Consider the following 17,444-nt stretch of genomic DNA (forward strand, 5'->3'; position numbering starts at 1 on the left):
AACTGCACCACCCAGGCGCCCCGACTTGGGTGATGTTCTTAAAAATATGCTCATTGCGTTTGAGGCTGACAAATGTTATTAGATATTACAACTAATTTTAAAAGACTGGGCGTCATCTTGGAAATCTAGATTCTCCGGCCCTGAGAAAAAGGGAGGAATTAGACTCAGTGGCCCCAAGGCTTCTTCTTACGGTTAACAGTCTCAGAGGCTCTGTTAGTCACCCCTGTTTCTCAGGGACCCGTTCAGCCACAGAGATCCAGGCCTCTAAGATCCACTTGAAGCACAATATTGAAAAAACTGAATTATGTATTAAACTTTTCCCTTAACGATCGTCTCTTATTTTTTCAGAGCTAAAATCCTATCATTTATTCCCTTTCTTCCCACACTCATCTCTCTTTTTCCCCTCAGAGTGCATGTTTTACCCCCTAGCTGCAAAGATTCGTGTTCTCTTGCAACTCCCCACGCCTCACACTGCAGAAAGTAAAAAATCTATTCAAATACAAAGTGAGATGTTTCAGGTTAAATACTACAAAGTGTTATGGTAGTGCAGAATAGTTCTCAATTCCAGGAAGGCTTCATGAAGAAATAATCATGTCAACTAGACCTCCGGGTATCGGTCGAGAGCTCATCAGACACAACTTGGGGGGTGGCCTCCCAGAAGCCAGGAACGATAGGAACAAAGGCACGGAAGCAGGGAAATTAAGGGCGTGATTTAAGTGGTAGACAAGCAGTCTGGCCAGTTCATGGGCTCTGTGACATATCCACATTGCTGTGCCACAGATCTCCAGCGTTTCGGCATCTTACGGAATTTACTCTCTGCACCTTTTAACCCACAACTCCCCGTTTTCCCTTACCCCTCGCCCCTGGTGACCACCATATAAATTCGACTACTTTAGAGACCCCTTATAGGTGAAATCAAACCGTATTTGTCTTCTTGTGACTGGCTTATTTCACTGAACGTAACGTCCTCAAGGTCCATCCATGTTATACCACGTGGCAAGATTTCCTTCCTTTTTAAGACTGAGTAATATTCCATTGTGCGTACCTACCACGTGTTCTTTATCCGTTCTTCTGTCGATGGACATTGGGATGTTTCTGCCTCTGGGCTGCTGTGAACACGAACGTGCACATATCTCTTTGAGTCCCTGCTGTCCGTTCTTTTGAGTTGTATAACCCACGAGAGGGATCCTGGATCATACAGTCGTTCCAGTTTTCTTTTTTTTTTTTTTTTTTTTTTTGAGGAACTACCATAGTGCTTTCCAGAGCAGTTGAACCATTTCACAATCTCAACAACCACGCACAAGGGCTCTCATTTCTCCCCATCCTCACTGAGACAAGTCACAGTGGTTTTAAACTACAAATCAGTCTGGGGTGGCCATGAGCTGACAGTCGTTAACCCAGTACATGAATTTGTGTGATCAAATTGCTTTCCTTCTGACACCCAAGATTTGCACTAAAGGAGCCTTTCCTCACTCTTCCCTCCAATTCCTCTGATGGAGTCACTTCCTCTTCTACATTGGTATCTTTCCTAAATGAACACCTAGGAGCCTCAGAGAGACCAGCCCCCGCAGGGAGGGTGTGGGGAAGTGAAAACATACATTCGCTACTTTTGCTCTGTGTTAGATGGCCTGCTTTTAAATAAAAATTTTAATTTTTTTAATGTTTGTTTATTTTTGAGACAGAGACAGAATGTGAGTACAGGAGGGGTAGGGAGAGAGGGAGACACGGAATCCAAAGCAGGCTCCAGGCTCTGAGCTGTCAGCACAGAGCCCGATGTGGGGCCTGAACTCAACGGACCATGAGATTGTGACCTTGAGCCAAAGTCAGACGCTCAACCAGCTGAGCCACCCAGGCGCCCCAGAATAAAAATTTTAATTTAAGTGTAATATTCATTTAGAAAAGTATACAGATCATAAGCCAACATACCAGTGGAACCCCCACCCAGATAGAAAAATAAAATACTCCTGGCATTCCAGAAGTACCCTATGGCCTCTTGCCAGTCATTACCTAGCCCCGCCTCCCTAGAGGTAATCATTCTGGTGCCTTTTGTTCCTACCAGTTAATTTTATCTGCTTCTGAACTTCATACGCATTGACTTACACCACATTCATGGGTTTTGTTTGTTTGTTTTTGTGAATGGATTCTCTTGCTCAATACTGTGCTTGTGAGATTTATCCATACCGTTGCATCTGGCAATGCCTTACTCATTTACATTGGTCTATAGAATCCCTTGTATGACTACACTATAATTTGTTTTTCCTCTTTCCTGCTGGCAGACATCTGGGTTTCCAGTTTGTGGCTATTACAAATAATGCTTCTGAGAACATTCTCGTTCATGTGTTTTGGTGCTGTGTGTATATTTATTTCTATTGGATATAAGGACAGACATTTGTAGACCAACTGGGGACTTAACCATAATTTCGAAGATGTTTAATACAAAGAAAATACATTCTAATTCCAGACAAACAGCGAACAAATGATTTTAAAATGCTACCATTTTCAGTGGGGAAGCATCTTGTATTTAGAAGCCAATTTCGACAAATGGACAGCTTCTGATCATATGTACTGTCAAAAAATAAATTAATAATTTGCGTTAAAATTTCTTTTTAATTTCTTTAATGTGAATGCTCAGTTTTAATTCAGAACAATTCAGAAGGAAAACAGCACAGTATAGGAAGAGAGGTCCTGAAATTGGGTCAAGAGATCTCGTATCATGAGTTGTCTTTCTACACTAACTTTTTAAAAAACATTGGGTAAGTCACTAACCCTCTCTCTGCCTGTGTTTCACTCACAACAGGGATAATGACCCCCCTCAGGCAGTACATTATCAGAGGATAATAGACATCAAAGTATTTTAAAATATAAACACACTTGAGCAGACATATAGTTACTGCTGCCATTCACAAATTCCATTCTTCCTTGAGTAACATTTTAGATATGAATCCAGGCCCCGCCCCTCATTAAAACCGCCAGAAACACATGGAAATAGCAATATAAAACTGTGAAACAAGATATCAGAAACGAATTTTTTAAGATTAAAGCTACATGAATGCTCTTTCTGTAACTTTGAAATACACACATGTAGCGTTTACATGTAGTTTTTAAATTGCTGTTTTTCAGACTCTTAGAGTTAACCACAATAGCCCGTTGTTAATTCCATCATTATCCTATTACTATAAATTATTCTCCTCAAAAAGAGAATATAGTACAGTGAAAAGTACTCATACAGAAGAACCATGCCTGGAATACACAAATGTTCCTTATTAATATCTTTGCCCATCCTCCGCCGTCAGATACTATCTCTGCCTTCAGTTTTCCAGATCTAGTAGAAAACATTGTCTAGCCTGCGGCCCCCACAAAAGTCACATTTCACCTCCTTCTGCGTGGATTTTCATATTCCACTGCCCCCCGGTAGAAGAGAGGACAGGCATGTTGTGGAATGCCTGTCCTCCAGGTCTGAGTTTAAGGGCAACGTCCACTGTTGACCTGCTTGAAACCTAAAACTCTCAAAAAGCCTCAGTTTTCGGAGTGGCTGGGTGGTTCAGTTGGTTAAGCATCAGACTCTTGATTTCTGCTCAGGTCATGATCTCACAGTTCTGTTCGTGAGATCGAGCCCTGCACCAGGCTCTGCACTGACAGTGTGGAGCCTGCTTGGGATTCTCTCTCTCTCTCTCTCTCTCCCTCTCCCTCTCTGTCTGCCCCTACCCTTCTGTCTCTCTCTCTCTCTCTCTCTCTCTCTCTCTCTCTCTCTCTCTCTCTTTCTCTGAAAAATATTTTTAAAAGCCTCAATTTTCTCAGATTTAAAATGAAAAAAAAATAGTATTAAGTGGGGTCTTTGTGAAGATTCAGGGAGATAAAACAGGTGAGGCAGTAACACACATTTGACACATAGTAAATGTCCAGTGAATGTTTTCTTTAAAAAGAGATCTAACACTAACACAAGGAACACTGTGTGCAGGCTTGCCCACCTAAGCTCTCTGCCCCGGGGGTGAGGGGCTCACAAGAGCACAGAGCTAGCTCCCAGCCACTTCTGGACAACCCCCTGCCCCCCAACTGGCTCATGCATAAATCAAGGATTGATTTTACCCTTCATGAGTAGTGGCACCAGACGCCTTCCCATGGCTTCAAACGTGCTTTCCAGCTCAGGCATTGAAGGATTAGCTCATCCGCCTTTATTTGCATATGTAGTTTATTTCACCGATTTTCCCTGCCTTTGTCTGCCAAGACTTCCCACAGAGTTTTATTGCACCAGTGCTCAGTAATTTCTATCGCATTTTTGACTTTTATGAGTTTGCTGCCTCTGTCTTTGCCTCTGTCATTTTTGGAGTCAGTCTGACTGACACCCTGTATTTGTATAAAAATCTCAAGTTACACGTAATGAGCGTCAAGAGCATCACTCAATACCAAACGCCCAAGATTTTCAAAGTACATAATACCCCAAGACCAAACAACTTGTTGGTCTCTGTTTTCAATGCGATGTTAAGAGATGTAATATTACTGGGTAGGGTTCTCATTATACAACATCTTAAGTAGAACTGGAATTTCATTTTATTGAGATTTTCTGTAAGACAAATATATATGAGAAAGCTATTGCCTAAAAAAATAAAACAAAAAAATTGCAAAAAAAAAAAAAAACAAAACCAAAATAAAATAAAATCACTCTCCAGACACACACATAAGATCACTTTCTAATATTTGACATTGTGCAGTTTCCGTTGATTCTCTCTCTTGAGTCTCTCTCTCTCTTGACTTCAAAGTCTATTAAAACCAATAATATAAGCAAATCTATCATCCTGGGAGACTTTTTATGTTACATAAAAGCCCACGATGATGATAAATTATTTTGTGGAGAAACTTTGACCCTTTCGGAATATTTATCATTGGCATGCCAAAGTACGTCTGTCAAACCTCCTGTATGCAGGACCAGTTCCCATTATTTCATTCAAAAATTGCTGAAATATCTGAAACCTTGAAAAACGTACGAAGCGATAAATGTTTAGAAAGCTCCTGACATTTTGCCGCTCAAATACTAAGCAATTTAATGCAAAATGACATGTGAAGCTATACTTCCTTACAAGTTGACAGTTTTTGAATTCAAGGATTCTATAACGTATATCTTAATCCTTGAAAAACCAGAGTTTGAAAGGAGTTGCTGGCAGATTATGATTCGAGAGGGGAGTATGTACATTTTACAGATATACAGGGTAGATGTAGCTCTGTGTGTATCTGTTTGCTGTGTTTCTTATTAGGGTTATGTTTGTATATTATTATCATATATATGATATATATTGATACATATATTAATATATATTAATATATATTGATATATATGCTCATATATTATATATGATATATGTGATATAATGATAACATATTATATATATTATAATAATATAATATATTATTGTATTATTATGTTTGTATATTATTATACAATCACTTATTATGATTGTATTTCAGGTATTGTTAATGAAAGATTGTGAAACTTGTGGAGTGTTGAAATCTTTTCAAATCAAACTGTTGAATCTTTTAACTTTAATTGTATACGGTACTAGGGGACTTTCGTATACTATTTTCATATACTATTATATACTATATACTTTTCGTATACTGTTATGCTAGTGCAGTCATTAATCACTCACTAATAATATAACACCCTACTCTTATCCATTTACTTCTTTTATATTATTAACTTTTCCTTTAAATTGCTGTGTTTTCATCCACAACTGTTTTCTTGATTTTGAAACCTCAGAACATAGATTTCGTGAACTTGACAGACACTTATTAAGACTTCCTACGTATAAGGTACAGGAGATACAAAAGTAAATGAAAATGGTCTTGACAGAGATGGTCGGCCCAGTCAGAGACGGCTTCCCCACATCGTTGGTGCCTACCATCTGAGTGATAAATGGATATTTTACAGTGGATGGTGAGCATTACAGACACAAGGGACTCTATGTTGAGAGCTTCCATGGTCTGGTCAGGTGACTTCATATAGTTCAGTAGAGTACAGAATAAATAAATGAAATACTTAGGTACTAGGAGCTGTCCTGCTATGTATTAACTAACTGTCCATCATATGCCCCCATAGACCTATACTATGTAGAAAGTTCATATCTATTAAGTAAGGACCAACCTCATTTTCTAAGTAAAACTAGTATTAACAGTATTACATCATTTAATCCCAAGTTGAGGATTAAACCAAAATCTAACATCTAAACGCCTCTTCTTTCCACTGTGCCAGTATAACTGTGTTACTGCATATGTTGCATATTTAATAAGGGCTTGCCTTTTGACAGTGGTACTTATCATGCTGTGTCTAACAATACTTCTTAAACACTATGTCTTTCTTCACCTCTCTCGTAAATTCCAATACGTATCGTGACTACAACTGTGTCTCCCTGTGGATATTTAGCCTCCTTGGGGATTAATTCTGAAACTGTATTCTGTGGAACACCAATGAATGTTTAGTTGAGTGTTAGCAGTCAGTATTATTACAGTGATTGTTGTGAATATTTCAAATATATTAAAAATAAAATTTTTCAAATTCTATTACATTTATAAATTTATAATTATAAAGTCGTATAGTCGTCTACTTTCTAAATATTTTAAATAAAGAAAATCAGTAAACACGTTTACAAAGTTTTCATAAATTTGCAAGCTTATCATACCCACATCAGAAACTCTACGTGAACTTACCTGACACATAACATGTTACATCATCCATGCCATTTTTTAATGGAATGTCATAAACTCGTCTTAAATTTAGAATAGTCCGGTGTTACTCTGTTTTGTGCATCTAAATCCATTCTGATCATTTCGTAGGCCAGCAAATTTATCGGTGAGACCAGTTACTTTTTACCTTAGTCCAAATGAGTAGCGTCATGTTTCTTGAGAATATAAGGATGTTGCAACGAAGGTTTCAACATGTGCAAATGGCCTGAGGTCAGTCAAATTTAGCAGATGTCACTGCAGAGCACTTTACCCCTTACCTCCGCGATGGTGAGGAGTGGAACTCGGACAAAGCAGAGCGCATAGAGATTCAGTCCCCAGAGTTTTCTGGTACCAATATGGTGCTGCAATGATACCTACACTGCGATTGTGTTAGAAGCTGTTTATTTTCTAATTGTTGCAACACAGTCATCTTTGGTATTTCGGAACACGGAGATGTTAACGTTATGTACGAATCCTGTTGTAAACATGCTCACCATGTGCCGTCCTAGCTAAAAACAAGACTTTTCAACAACTCGCATTCTTTACCCCCAGCGATGCATCTCTTTGGCCTCAACTGGCAGCTGCAACAGCCCGAAAACGACACATTTGAGAACGGAAAAGTGAATTCTGAGGCCGCGCCAACAAACACTGTGTCATTACCTTCTGGCGACAATGGTAAGAGAAAGCGCTACGTGTCGTGTGTGTTTCTTTTCATACCTCTTTCCCATAAATGCATTTGATTCCGTGTCGCATCCAGTTATATCTGGGAGAGGGAAACGTTTGAATTTTTTTTTTAACGTTTATTTATTTTTGAGACAGAGACAGAGCACGAGTGGGGGCGGGGGGGGCAGAGAGAGAGGGAGACACAGAATCCGAAACGGGCTCCAGGCGCCGAGCCGTCAGCACAGAGCCCGACGCGGGGCTCGAACTCACGGACCGCACGATCGTGACCTGAGCTGAAGTTGGACGCTGAATCGACCGAGCCACCCAGACGCCCCGAGCGCCCCGAGAGGGAAACGATTTTGAAATATAACGTCATCTTTTAATCAGGGGTTTTTAGGCATTCACTTGAAAGATTGGAAGTTCCCGTTTTTATTATAGGAATAATACGATTTTCTGCCTTCCGATTTGATGGCTGGGCATTTCTGGCTTTCCCTCCTGCAGTTGTGTATTTGGCTTTACTTTTAGTCTGTAGAGAGGCTGTAATTCAATATATCGTCTCTTATATTATCTTGGGCATATTAAGCTTTGTTTTCATTCAACTAGCTTATGGAGTTATAGTATAGAATACTATATTAATTTCGTTATAAAAGCTTTCAAATACAAAATACGTTAAAGGATTAGAATTTATTGACCTTTCTCTGAATTTATTGACCTTTCTGTAAGCCTTCAAAAGTTTGCACTTTGGGGGCGCCTGGGTGGCTCAGTCGGTTAAGCGTCCAACTTCCGCTCAGGTCATGATCTCACTGTTCGTAAGTTCGAGCCCCGCGTCGGGCTCTGTGCTGACAGCTCAGAGCTTGGAGTCTGCTTCGGATGGTGTGGCTCCCTCTCTCTCTGCCCCTCCCCAGCTTGCATTCTGTCTCTCTGTCTTTCTCTCTCTCCAAAAATAAATATACATTAAAAACAAAAAACAAGTTTGCCCTTTGGCTAACAGACTTTCAAAGCATTTTGTTCTGAATTAAAAACGGAATTTCAGAGGTTTGAGAATGTTTTATTTCATTTTTCCATATGAACTCCCAGGAAAATGTATACATACGTGTGTAGATTTATATTATATATAATATAAGATTATATACCTGTCTATCCTGTCTATATCTATATTGTATATCCCTGTCTATTATTTTGATATGTGTGTGCACGTGTACATATGTTTTGACACTTGGAATTCTCTGGCTTTTTGCAAAATGTCGTAATACTTCATATCGCAAAGCAACCGGATCAGGATACCTTTTTTTGTCACATAAATATATCATCTGCCTTTAGGCAGTTCCCAAGCTTTTCTTCCCCCTTGTTTCTTCTTATCTCGTGTATTTGTATTCTGCTTTGGCATCAATTATGTTCATCCTCACATGGCTAGTTTCTTTGCAAGACCAGAAAGAAGCTATGGTCGATTTATACATAACATAACATATATTTGTTTATTTTTATGCATATGCTACTACTTTACGTGTAGCCATTCACCAGGGCTAACACTTCCGTCGGGGGTTTTTTTTTGGTCTCTGTGTTCTCATCTTCTGTTTTATTTTAACAATAATACCCTATGACGTTTCTCTTCCTTCTTGGGGAGACTGAGGAATTCTATAAGACGTTGGATTTTCATAGTAATAACAAACACCCTTGGCCCCACACCTGTACGGAGCCTTTAAAAATTTTTTTTTCAACGTTTATTTATTTTTGGGACAGAGAGAGACAGAGCATGAACGGGGGAGGGGCAGAGAGAGAGGGAGACACAGAATCGGAAACAGGCTCCAGGCTCCGAGCCATCAGCCCAGAGCCCGACACGGGGCTCGAACTCACGGACCGCGAGATCGTGACCTGGCTGAAGTCGGACGCTTAGCCGACTGCGCCACCCAGGCGCCCCTGTACGGAGCCTTTTAATACAAAGCTCTCCACGTTCCAAGAAGCTGCAAGCTGGTGACTAATATGTCCCCACACCCGAAGTAATTAAAACAGTAGGTGAGGGAAATTGCAATTAAGTAAACAATTATGTAAATTTTCGTATACTGATAACACACATGTGAACTGATCGAATAACTGCACAGAAATTAAGAGTGTTTATTTTTAGTCTATGCGGATTGAAATGTAGCCTGTCTCTTCAAGTAGATGGTTTCTGTAAAAAAGGCCCGATGCACTTAACGACCCACACATGTAGAGAACTTTTTTTTACAGACCCAAGAAATTAGACTAAAGAGACAAAGGCTTATTGTAGACATGTTTTATTTTACTACGTCCTGCCCTGTTAGTATGCTGAAAATGAAAATAGGCTAATTCAGTTTCACAATACTCGAAAAGCATAATACTGAGAAAGTGTGGATTCAGAGATGCTCCTCGAGCCCTGTGCTGGTTCCTGGGATTTGGCCAAGAAATCCCTCCTCTGCCTGCATCAACGTTCCTCGGCTCGCCCAAACCGCTATTCAAAGTTTAGCTTCTTCACCTGTTTACTTTGTAATGTTGGTCAAGGTGCTCAGTGGTTCAGATCTGTGAGAAGATTTTAGGACAACCTTGGAAGAATGAACTGTCTGGGATCCTGTCAGTTCCAGGCATTTGAAAGAATGTCATGTACATACGGCTTCAGAAATTCTGTGGCTGATAAGAGTTTGCAACTGTCCTGTATGACCACAGAGAGAAGTCTGCATCATGTCGGAATCCACATACCCACACACACACACATCTGAAATCTGGTTCCCAAAATAATGCTTATCCTCGTTGTGTGAAACACACCTGGTTTTCTTTGTTTTTTGTTTTTTGCTTTCGCTCTATTTTATTGTGTTTCCCAGTTATACGAGTGCTGGTTGAAACTCACTTCGATATTCCACAGTTTGCAAAAGACTGTGGTCCACAGTTTCAAAAAAACACTGTTCTGAAAGTCCCCTCCTCTGAGAGAGACTGCAGTTCCCCAGGTGACCCTAGAATGCACTGGGTTCGGTTTTTATGTGCCTGTGGAACAGCTGTATCTCCATGGAAGTAAAGTCACTTCTTTCAAGCCTTGTGGAGAAGCCCCCTACCTAAGGAACAGTCAGCAGATGTCCCAGGATGAGTTAGGTTCCCTGGAGGAAAGCTGAGTCCCCAGCCGGCCAGCTGCCCTGGGAGTTCATACGAATGTTTCCTTTTGGAGAGAAGGCCAGCTCTTGACTCAGACCTTGTCCAAAGTGTGACCTAAACAGTAGTCACCTGTCTTCTTTATTATTTCTTGAATAGTACCCTCTCTACACCCCCCCCAAAAAAACCCTAAATTATAAGGAATTCTTATTTCCATTTTTCCAAGTAAAGCTTCTTGGTATGTATCTTTTAAATACTTAAAGACACGGGGCTCAGGGGAGCGCGACGGGACTGCGTTTGCAAGAAGAGGGAGGTACCTTAAGATCATGACTTTTAAGCCTTTGTGATGATCCTCCAGTCTCCATACACCATCGTCCACTATTTCAGTTTTATAAACTACCCAGAGAAATATATCACGTCATCTCTTTAGAAATTCTAGATTACAACCCTTAAGAAATCCTTAGAATTCTGAACAAGGCTCACTGGGCGAATTAACTGTGCTAAATGTAGTGAGACAATTGACTCGTGGTAGCTTCTAAATACAGTACTTTTGTTCATTCAGTCCTCTTTTATTTTTATTTTACAAATACAATTCTAAGGAACAATCGTGGTGCTAAGGTTTCTGTAAACTCGCTGCTTGCTTTTAAGCTCATTTGAACGGGAGTTTCTAAGCGGTATTTAGTATGTAGGAGAAGAATTTCTATCGTATGCCATGATCCTTTATCGATTATTCCTGAGACCGTCTTTGACTCCAGATTTTGGAGATGAGATGTCAGAAGTGTGGGGTCTCAGGCGAAACCGATAGATGTGGACAATGTGAAGGGAGAGGTAAGAATGAGGTTTTTGAGCCTCCAGTACCAGTCTCTTTCCAGAAACTAAAATTATTCCCCTGGACCAAGGAATTCATGTAGTCTGATGTGCTGGAAACAGTCACAGGGGCCTGTCTTCAGATCCCAGCTCCTTCATTTATGTACTTTGGAGCCTTGAGCAAGTTACTTAACCTCTCTGAGCTTGCTTTCCTCGCATGTGAAGAGGAAATAGTCATGGCCATCTCCTGGCTCACTGACTCCCAACAGTCTGGCAGCCTGGCTCCTTTGCCCATGGCCAACTCTTTCCACGATCGTCAACAATTTCTCCAGATCTTCCGACCGTCCTCGGAAGCCCAGCTCTCTCCGCGGATGGACCTTTCCAATCAACAACATACAGAAACCTTCAGAGGAAGTTCTCTCAGTTTCCTGGAAGCAAATCTCCATGCCTATGTGTGTCTGGATCTACACTTCTCACTCTTTTTGCCCCATACTTAAGGCTGATCTTTCCGTGAGTATGCTTGATTCCAGTCCGTATCTTCAAAGTAGCCCCCCTATTGCCATCTTCTAGGCAACATTGGAGACTCCGGAGGTTTTAAAAACAAAAAAATCCTTGACTCTACTTCCCACTCCAGCTCCACCTTATTTTTCTCTTCTCCCTTTACAGCCAACCTTCTTTTTTTTTTTTTTTAATTTTTTAAATCTTTATGTATTTTTGAGAGAGAGAGAGACAGAGAAAGCAGGGTGGGGAGCCACAGAGAAGGAGATGCAGGATCCAAAGCAGGCTCCGGGCTCTGAGCTGCCAACACGGAGCCCGACGCGGGGCTCGAACTCATGATCAGTGAGTTCATGACCTGAGCCAAAGTCGGGACGCTCAACCGACTGAGCCACCCAGGCGCCCCTACAGCCAGCCCCTCTTGAGTGTAATCTCTCTCTCTCTTCATTTCTTCACCATCCGTGAATTCCTTTCTCGTGGATGTTCCTACCACCACTCGTCAAAACCGATGTCTTCCTGAGTTAGCCATTGCAGTGTCTGTATCGTCATTGAATCCTCTTCAGTCGTTACCAGATCTGAGTTCTTGGTAGCATTTGATAGTTAATCTATCCCTCCGAATTGAAATGCTCTTTTCTCTTAGCTTCTGTGATACCACATTTACCTTGGCTTTCTTCCTGACTTTTTGGCAGTGACTTCTCAACTTCTTTAATCGGCTCGCCCGTCTCCGCTGGACCCCTCCACGTTGCTGTTTCTCAGGACTCTGCTCTTTTCAGAGTGTAATTCCTCTGGGTTCTCTTATCCCCTCTCCTGGCTTCGGATGCATGCGATGTGCTTTGCGCTATGTTACGTTCTGTGTGTTCCCAAATCAATATGTGCGGCGTAGATATTTCTCTCTCTTTGAGATCCAGACACCGACTGTGTAAAATCTCTCCAAGTGCCTTTGGAACTTCTCCACCTGCGTGTCTTCCAAGCACCTCAAACTTCACGTGTCTAAAACTGAACCCATTGACTGCTTTGGTCCTCTATCACTGCCTAACAAGCCACACCAGGAGTCCGTGGCTTAAAAGAACAACTGTTGTCATCTCTCCTGAATCTGCAGATGGGGAAGTTCCTGTGTTTGTGCTTGGGTCTTTCGTGCAGTTCCTTTCAGATGTCAGCTGGGGCTGTTTGAAAGCTCCACTGAGCCAGAAGTCCAAGGTGGCTGGCAGTTGGTGCTGTGTGTGAGCTGGAGCTCGGCTGTGGCTGTTGACCAGAGCATCTAAACAGGGCGTTCCATGTGGCTTGGACTTCTCAGAGCATAGCAGCTGGTGCTGAAGGGACGTATCCCAAGAGAGGGAGTATTCCGAGAAACCAACACAGACGTTACAAGCCTTCTCACATCCTAAGATATTGGACATCTGCAGATGTCCCTTTCATCACATCCCGTTGGTCCAGAGAGCCAGGATGATCAGCCCAGATTCACGGGAAGGAGAATCAAACTCCCCCCTTTGTGTGAGGAAGTGGCAGGGATTCATTGCGTAAGAGCCTATAGAATGGAAGATGCCGTGGGCGCCATCTTTGGAAAACACAATTGCCGTCATCTCTCTTTCCAAATCTGTCTCTCTTCCAGGGCTTTTTGTGTCAGGAAACGGCATTATAATTCACCTAGTTACCTGGGCCGGGAGCTGAAGAAGCAAGACTGTCTCCTCCTCTTCTGTCACCTCCATATTCAGGCAATCATTAGTCCTGTCCACTCCAACTCCACAGTGTCTCTTGGATACATCATCTCTCACCTAGATTCTAGAGGCCACCTTCGATCTGGGATATTACATCTCCAGTCTTGTCCCACGGTCTTCAGACACAAATTTGAGATAGAAGTACCCTACCTGATCTTCCTCAGTGACTTAGATTCTGGTCGGATGCCTTTAAGTGACTTACAAGGCTTTCCACATTCTGGCTGTTGATCACGCCATACTCTAATATAGAAACAGTACGGGAGGAAGATGGAGTATAGGCTCTTAAGCCTACCCCTTCTGGCCTCACATCCTAGTTCTGATCATTAACGGCTTTGTTACATGGGACAAAGTATGTAGCTTCTTTGGCCTTAAGTTTTCTCATCATTGGAACAGTCTTAAGCATTCAGCGGAAATACTGAAAATGGTGTATCGTACGTAAAAATGCTTGAAAAATGTTTGTGCCTATCACCATTACTACTTAATGTAGGCCTTCTTTGCTAGAGTATGAGGCACAGACCACATCTATCTTCCACTGCCCTGTCCCAAGCTCTCAGCACAGTTACAGACATGTAAAAGGTGCTCACTACGTATTTGTCAAATGAACATATGAAAATAGCATGACTAAATGGTATAAAGTGCCTAAAGGACCCACCACAGCGCCTTGCAAAATATACACAAACCAAATGCTGGTAGGGCCTCGTGGTTAAGAACTGAAGCTCTGTCGGGGCACCTGGGTGGCTCAGTGGTCGAGCGTCTGGCCCTTGGTTTCGGCTCAGGTCATGATCTCAACAGTTCGTGGGTTCGAGCCCCGTGTCAGGCTCTGTGCTGACAGCTCAGAGACTGCTTAGGATTCTCTCTCTCCCTCTCTCTCTGCTCCTCCCCCTCTCACTCACGTGCATGTGCTGTCTCTCAAATAAATATTCAAAAAAAAAAAAAAAGAATTGAAGCTGTGTCACTTACTGGGTGGCTTTACATAAATTACCTTCCCTAACCTCCTGTTTCTGCATGGGGTGGCACTGAGGTTTAAATCAGAGAACACACGAAGGATGCCAAGCACTGACTGGAACGTGACGAGCATTTGATACATGTCAATAATTATTAGTTCACTCTTTTTAATGCAGTTCTAGATTTTGCACTTGTAATTTGTAGCTAAATTTTTAAGAAGACGTATCTTTAAATCATCATCCAGAGTATTCTCTAAAGCAATAATAGAAATCCTTATCATTAGTTACTTCTTATTAACCAACTCCTCCTGGCTTAATATTTTTAGTTATTTGGGTTTTATGAAAGGAATCTATCTTATCCTTAAGATTCCTTTGAATGCACAGTACTGTGCATTTATTTATTGAGCATGTATTATGTGCCATGCACAGAGCAAAGCTCTGAGAACATAGCAATAGGAAAAAAAAGGCACAGTTGTTCTCAGAGCCTGTGAATTGCTAGGCAAGATAGAAGTCAAGCAGGCAATGACAATGAGTTAGCAAATGCATACATAGGGGAAAATTGAGGGCCCTATAGTAGGATATTTCAACACGACCTTTATTTAAAAGGAACAATAAGACAAATGCCAAAATTTAGCATAGAATAGTTTGGGATAACGTAAGACAAAGAAAGGCCGTGAATTTTGGCTAATATAACTCTGGAAAATTACTTTTCCAATCAAACAAAAACTAACAAACAGATAAACAACACATTCCTTTTGCACAAATTTCCAGTTATAAAATAAGTAAGTTATGGAGTCTATCTGCAGCATGGTGATCATGGTTAATAATACTGTAGTGGATATTTGAAAGTTGCCGAGAGAGTAGAGCTTAAAAGTTCTCATCATAAGAAACAAAATTATAACTATGTGAAATGATGGCTGTTAACAAGACTTACTGTGGTGATCACTTCGCAGTTGTATACAACAAAAGTCAAATCATTACATTGTACTTCTGAAACAAATACAATGTGTGATGTCAATTATATCTAAACAAAGGAAATTTCCAACTCCTTTTGTACATGTGTGTATGTATATATACATGTACATATAGGATTCATCCTGTTTAAACAATATAATTCAAGTGCTTTTAAATTTCACTTTATTGGTCATCATGCATGAATTTTCTCAACTACTAGACAATTTCAGAGAATTAAAACTTAGAGCAGTTTAAAGATGCCGGTGATCTGAAGCAATGAACTAACAGTTCGGCAGGTGCCTTGAGTTTTACTCAGTATTGTTCATGGTATGTTTGTTGCAACGTGTAATAATAGTTCCTTCATTAGGTGCTGTATTGATTTCGTTCATTAAACTGTGTTTGCGAGGCAGTTGTGTTTTAATTCGCTTTGCTTGCGAGGTAACACTCCGTGTCCGCAATGGTAAGTTACGGCGTGTGGTTGTTTATAAAAAGAGATGTTCTCTCCGAGATCTCAAAGTCAGGGTCTGAATCCAAGGTTAGGTCACAGAGTTGGAGGGTGGGCTATTGATTGTCTGTAAATGCCTAACCTTGCTTCCTGACATCTTAATTATTAGTGCTTCTGTGGGACTCCAGATGATATTATCACTTACCCTCCTCAACAATTGACTTAGACTTTTACAGTTGGATTTCTTTTCTGCCTTTCCATTTTAAGAATTAAAGGCTCGTTTATTCCCATCATATGCAGGCAGCAGATTCATGATAGGTATGGCAAAATATTTAGTCTCGCGCATCGTTGGGTGGTTTTTCTGATGTCACAAAATAATGTTTGGATACCAAGCCTCCTAATTACCAGTATGATTTCAATATTCCATTTGATCCTTGTAACATCTAGGGTTGGTACACTATTATTTATACAGTATCTGAGAGCTCAAAGCATTGTTAATGCGCTATCTGAAAAAATGCCATCTACCGATGTGTTTGCCTCTAAACCGTGGCTCACCCAAGAGGGCAAGGAGTAACAATGGCTTTGGGGACGTGGCCTCTTTCTGTTTTCACACTCTGACAACCATATTTTAAGACGTGGACTGTTGGGACACATAGTTACTGATGAAAGGGAAAATCACAGTTAGTAGGTAAAAAGACTCCTAGTGGCTCCCACATTCAGGCCCAACAGGATACGTTGGGGGAAAAAAACCTTCAAGATGATACCCTATTGTGTTTGAAGACACGGTACACCTCCCTCTTACTGTGAAGGCTTTAATTGGTTTGATTCCTAACCTACAAGCTTTGAGTTTAGAATAACTCCAGGGCACTCTGTGGCCCTGTCTATTTTTTCCTCCGTTCTTCCTCCTTTATTCTCTTAGTAAAACCTACAAACAACCTTACTGATTCCTATGATCATTCCCAGGTTCAGGCTCCGGGGGCTTAAGGATGGAGTGATCTCAGTAAGGGAGGAGAGAGCACGCCAGAACTGGCCCTCCTTTTATTTCCTCTGAAGCCAAAATTTTCTGGAATTCAGGACATGATGAAAGACATCTGTGTCCAGGCTTTTATCTGAGAGGAATGATGAGCTTCAGAGGAAAAGGTTGTTCAAGTATTTACAAGTTTATCAAGCCGTGTCAATGGCTCCCTGACTCCCAGGTGTGTTTCCGATCAATAAAGAGCATTTGGAAACGCTAACAGGAATGACCACACTTGACTTGGCCAAATTAGAGACCGGCCGGGACTTGAAAAGTGGTAGTGCAGAATTTAAACAGACAAAGCCCCTTCACAAAACTGTGGTCCCCTGACATTCAAACTAGAGGCTTTAGCAGGAATGTCATACGAAGCTGCCAGTTCAGTGGATTTAAGCAGAAGAAAGTCAGCGATGTCCTCCTATCTCTACATCACTGATGATAATGAGAGGTCAGGTCTCCATCTACCTTTTAGAAAAGACACATTCGAAGACTTTAATTCAAAATAAATTCATTCTAAATGGTGTCATAATTGGAAGCAAACAGAAGCGGATGGCCACTTTAGGCTGAGATTCATATTTCATAGGAAAAGCTAAAATAGA

The 17,444-nt window shown here is 41.1% G+C and overlaps 1 protein-coding gene across 1 annotated transcript in view; it reads left to right on the plus strand.

The window, feature by feature from the left end:
• Window positions 1–17,444, plus strand: part of TENM3 (teneurin transmembrane protein 3) — a 451,388-nt gene that overhangs the window by 303,329 nt on the left and 130,615 nt on the right. The window contains exon 5 of the mRNA XM_047856975.1: window positions 7,267–7,389. Coding sequence (XP_047712931.1) covers window positions 7,267–7,389 — 123 coding nt within the window. The remainder of the gene's footprint in view (window positions 1–7,266; window positions 7,390–17,444) is intronic.

This window comes from Prionailurus viverrinus, chromosome B1 (assembly GCF_022837055.1).
Source record: "Prionailurus viverrinus isolate Anna chromosome B1, UM_Priviv_1.0, whole genome shotgun sequence".
Lineage (NCBI taxonomy): Eukaryota > Metazoa > Chordata > Mammalia > Carnivora > Felidae > Prionailurus > Prionailurus viverrinus.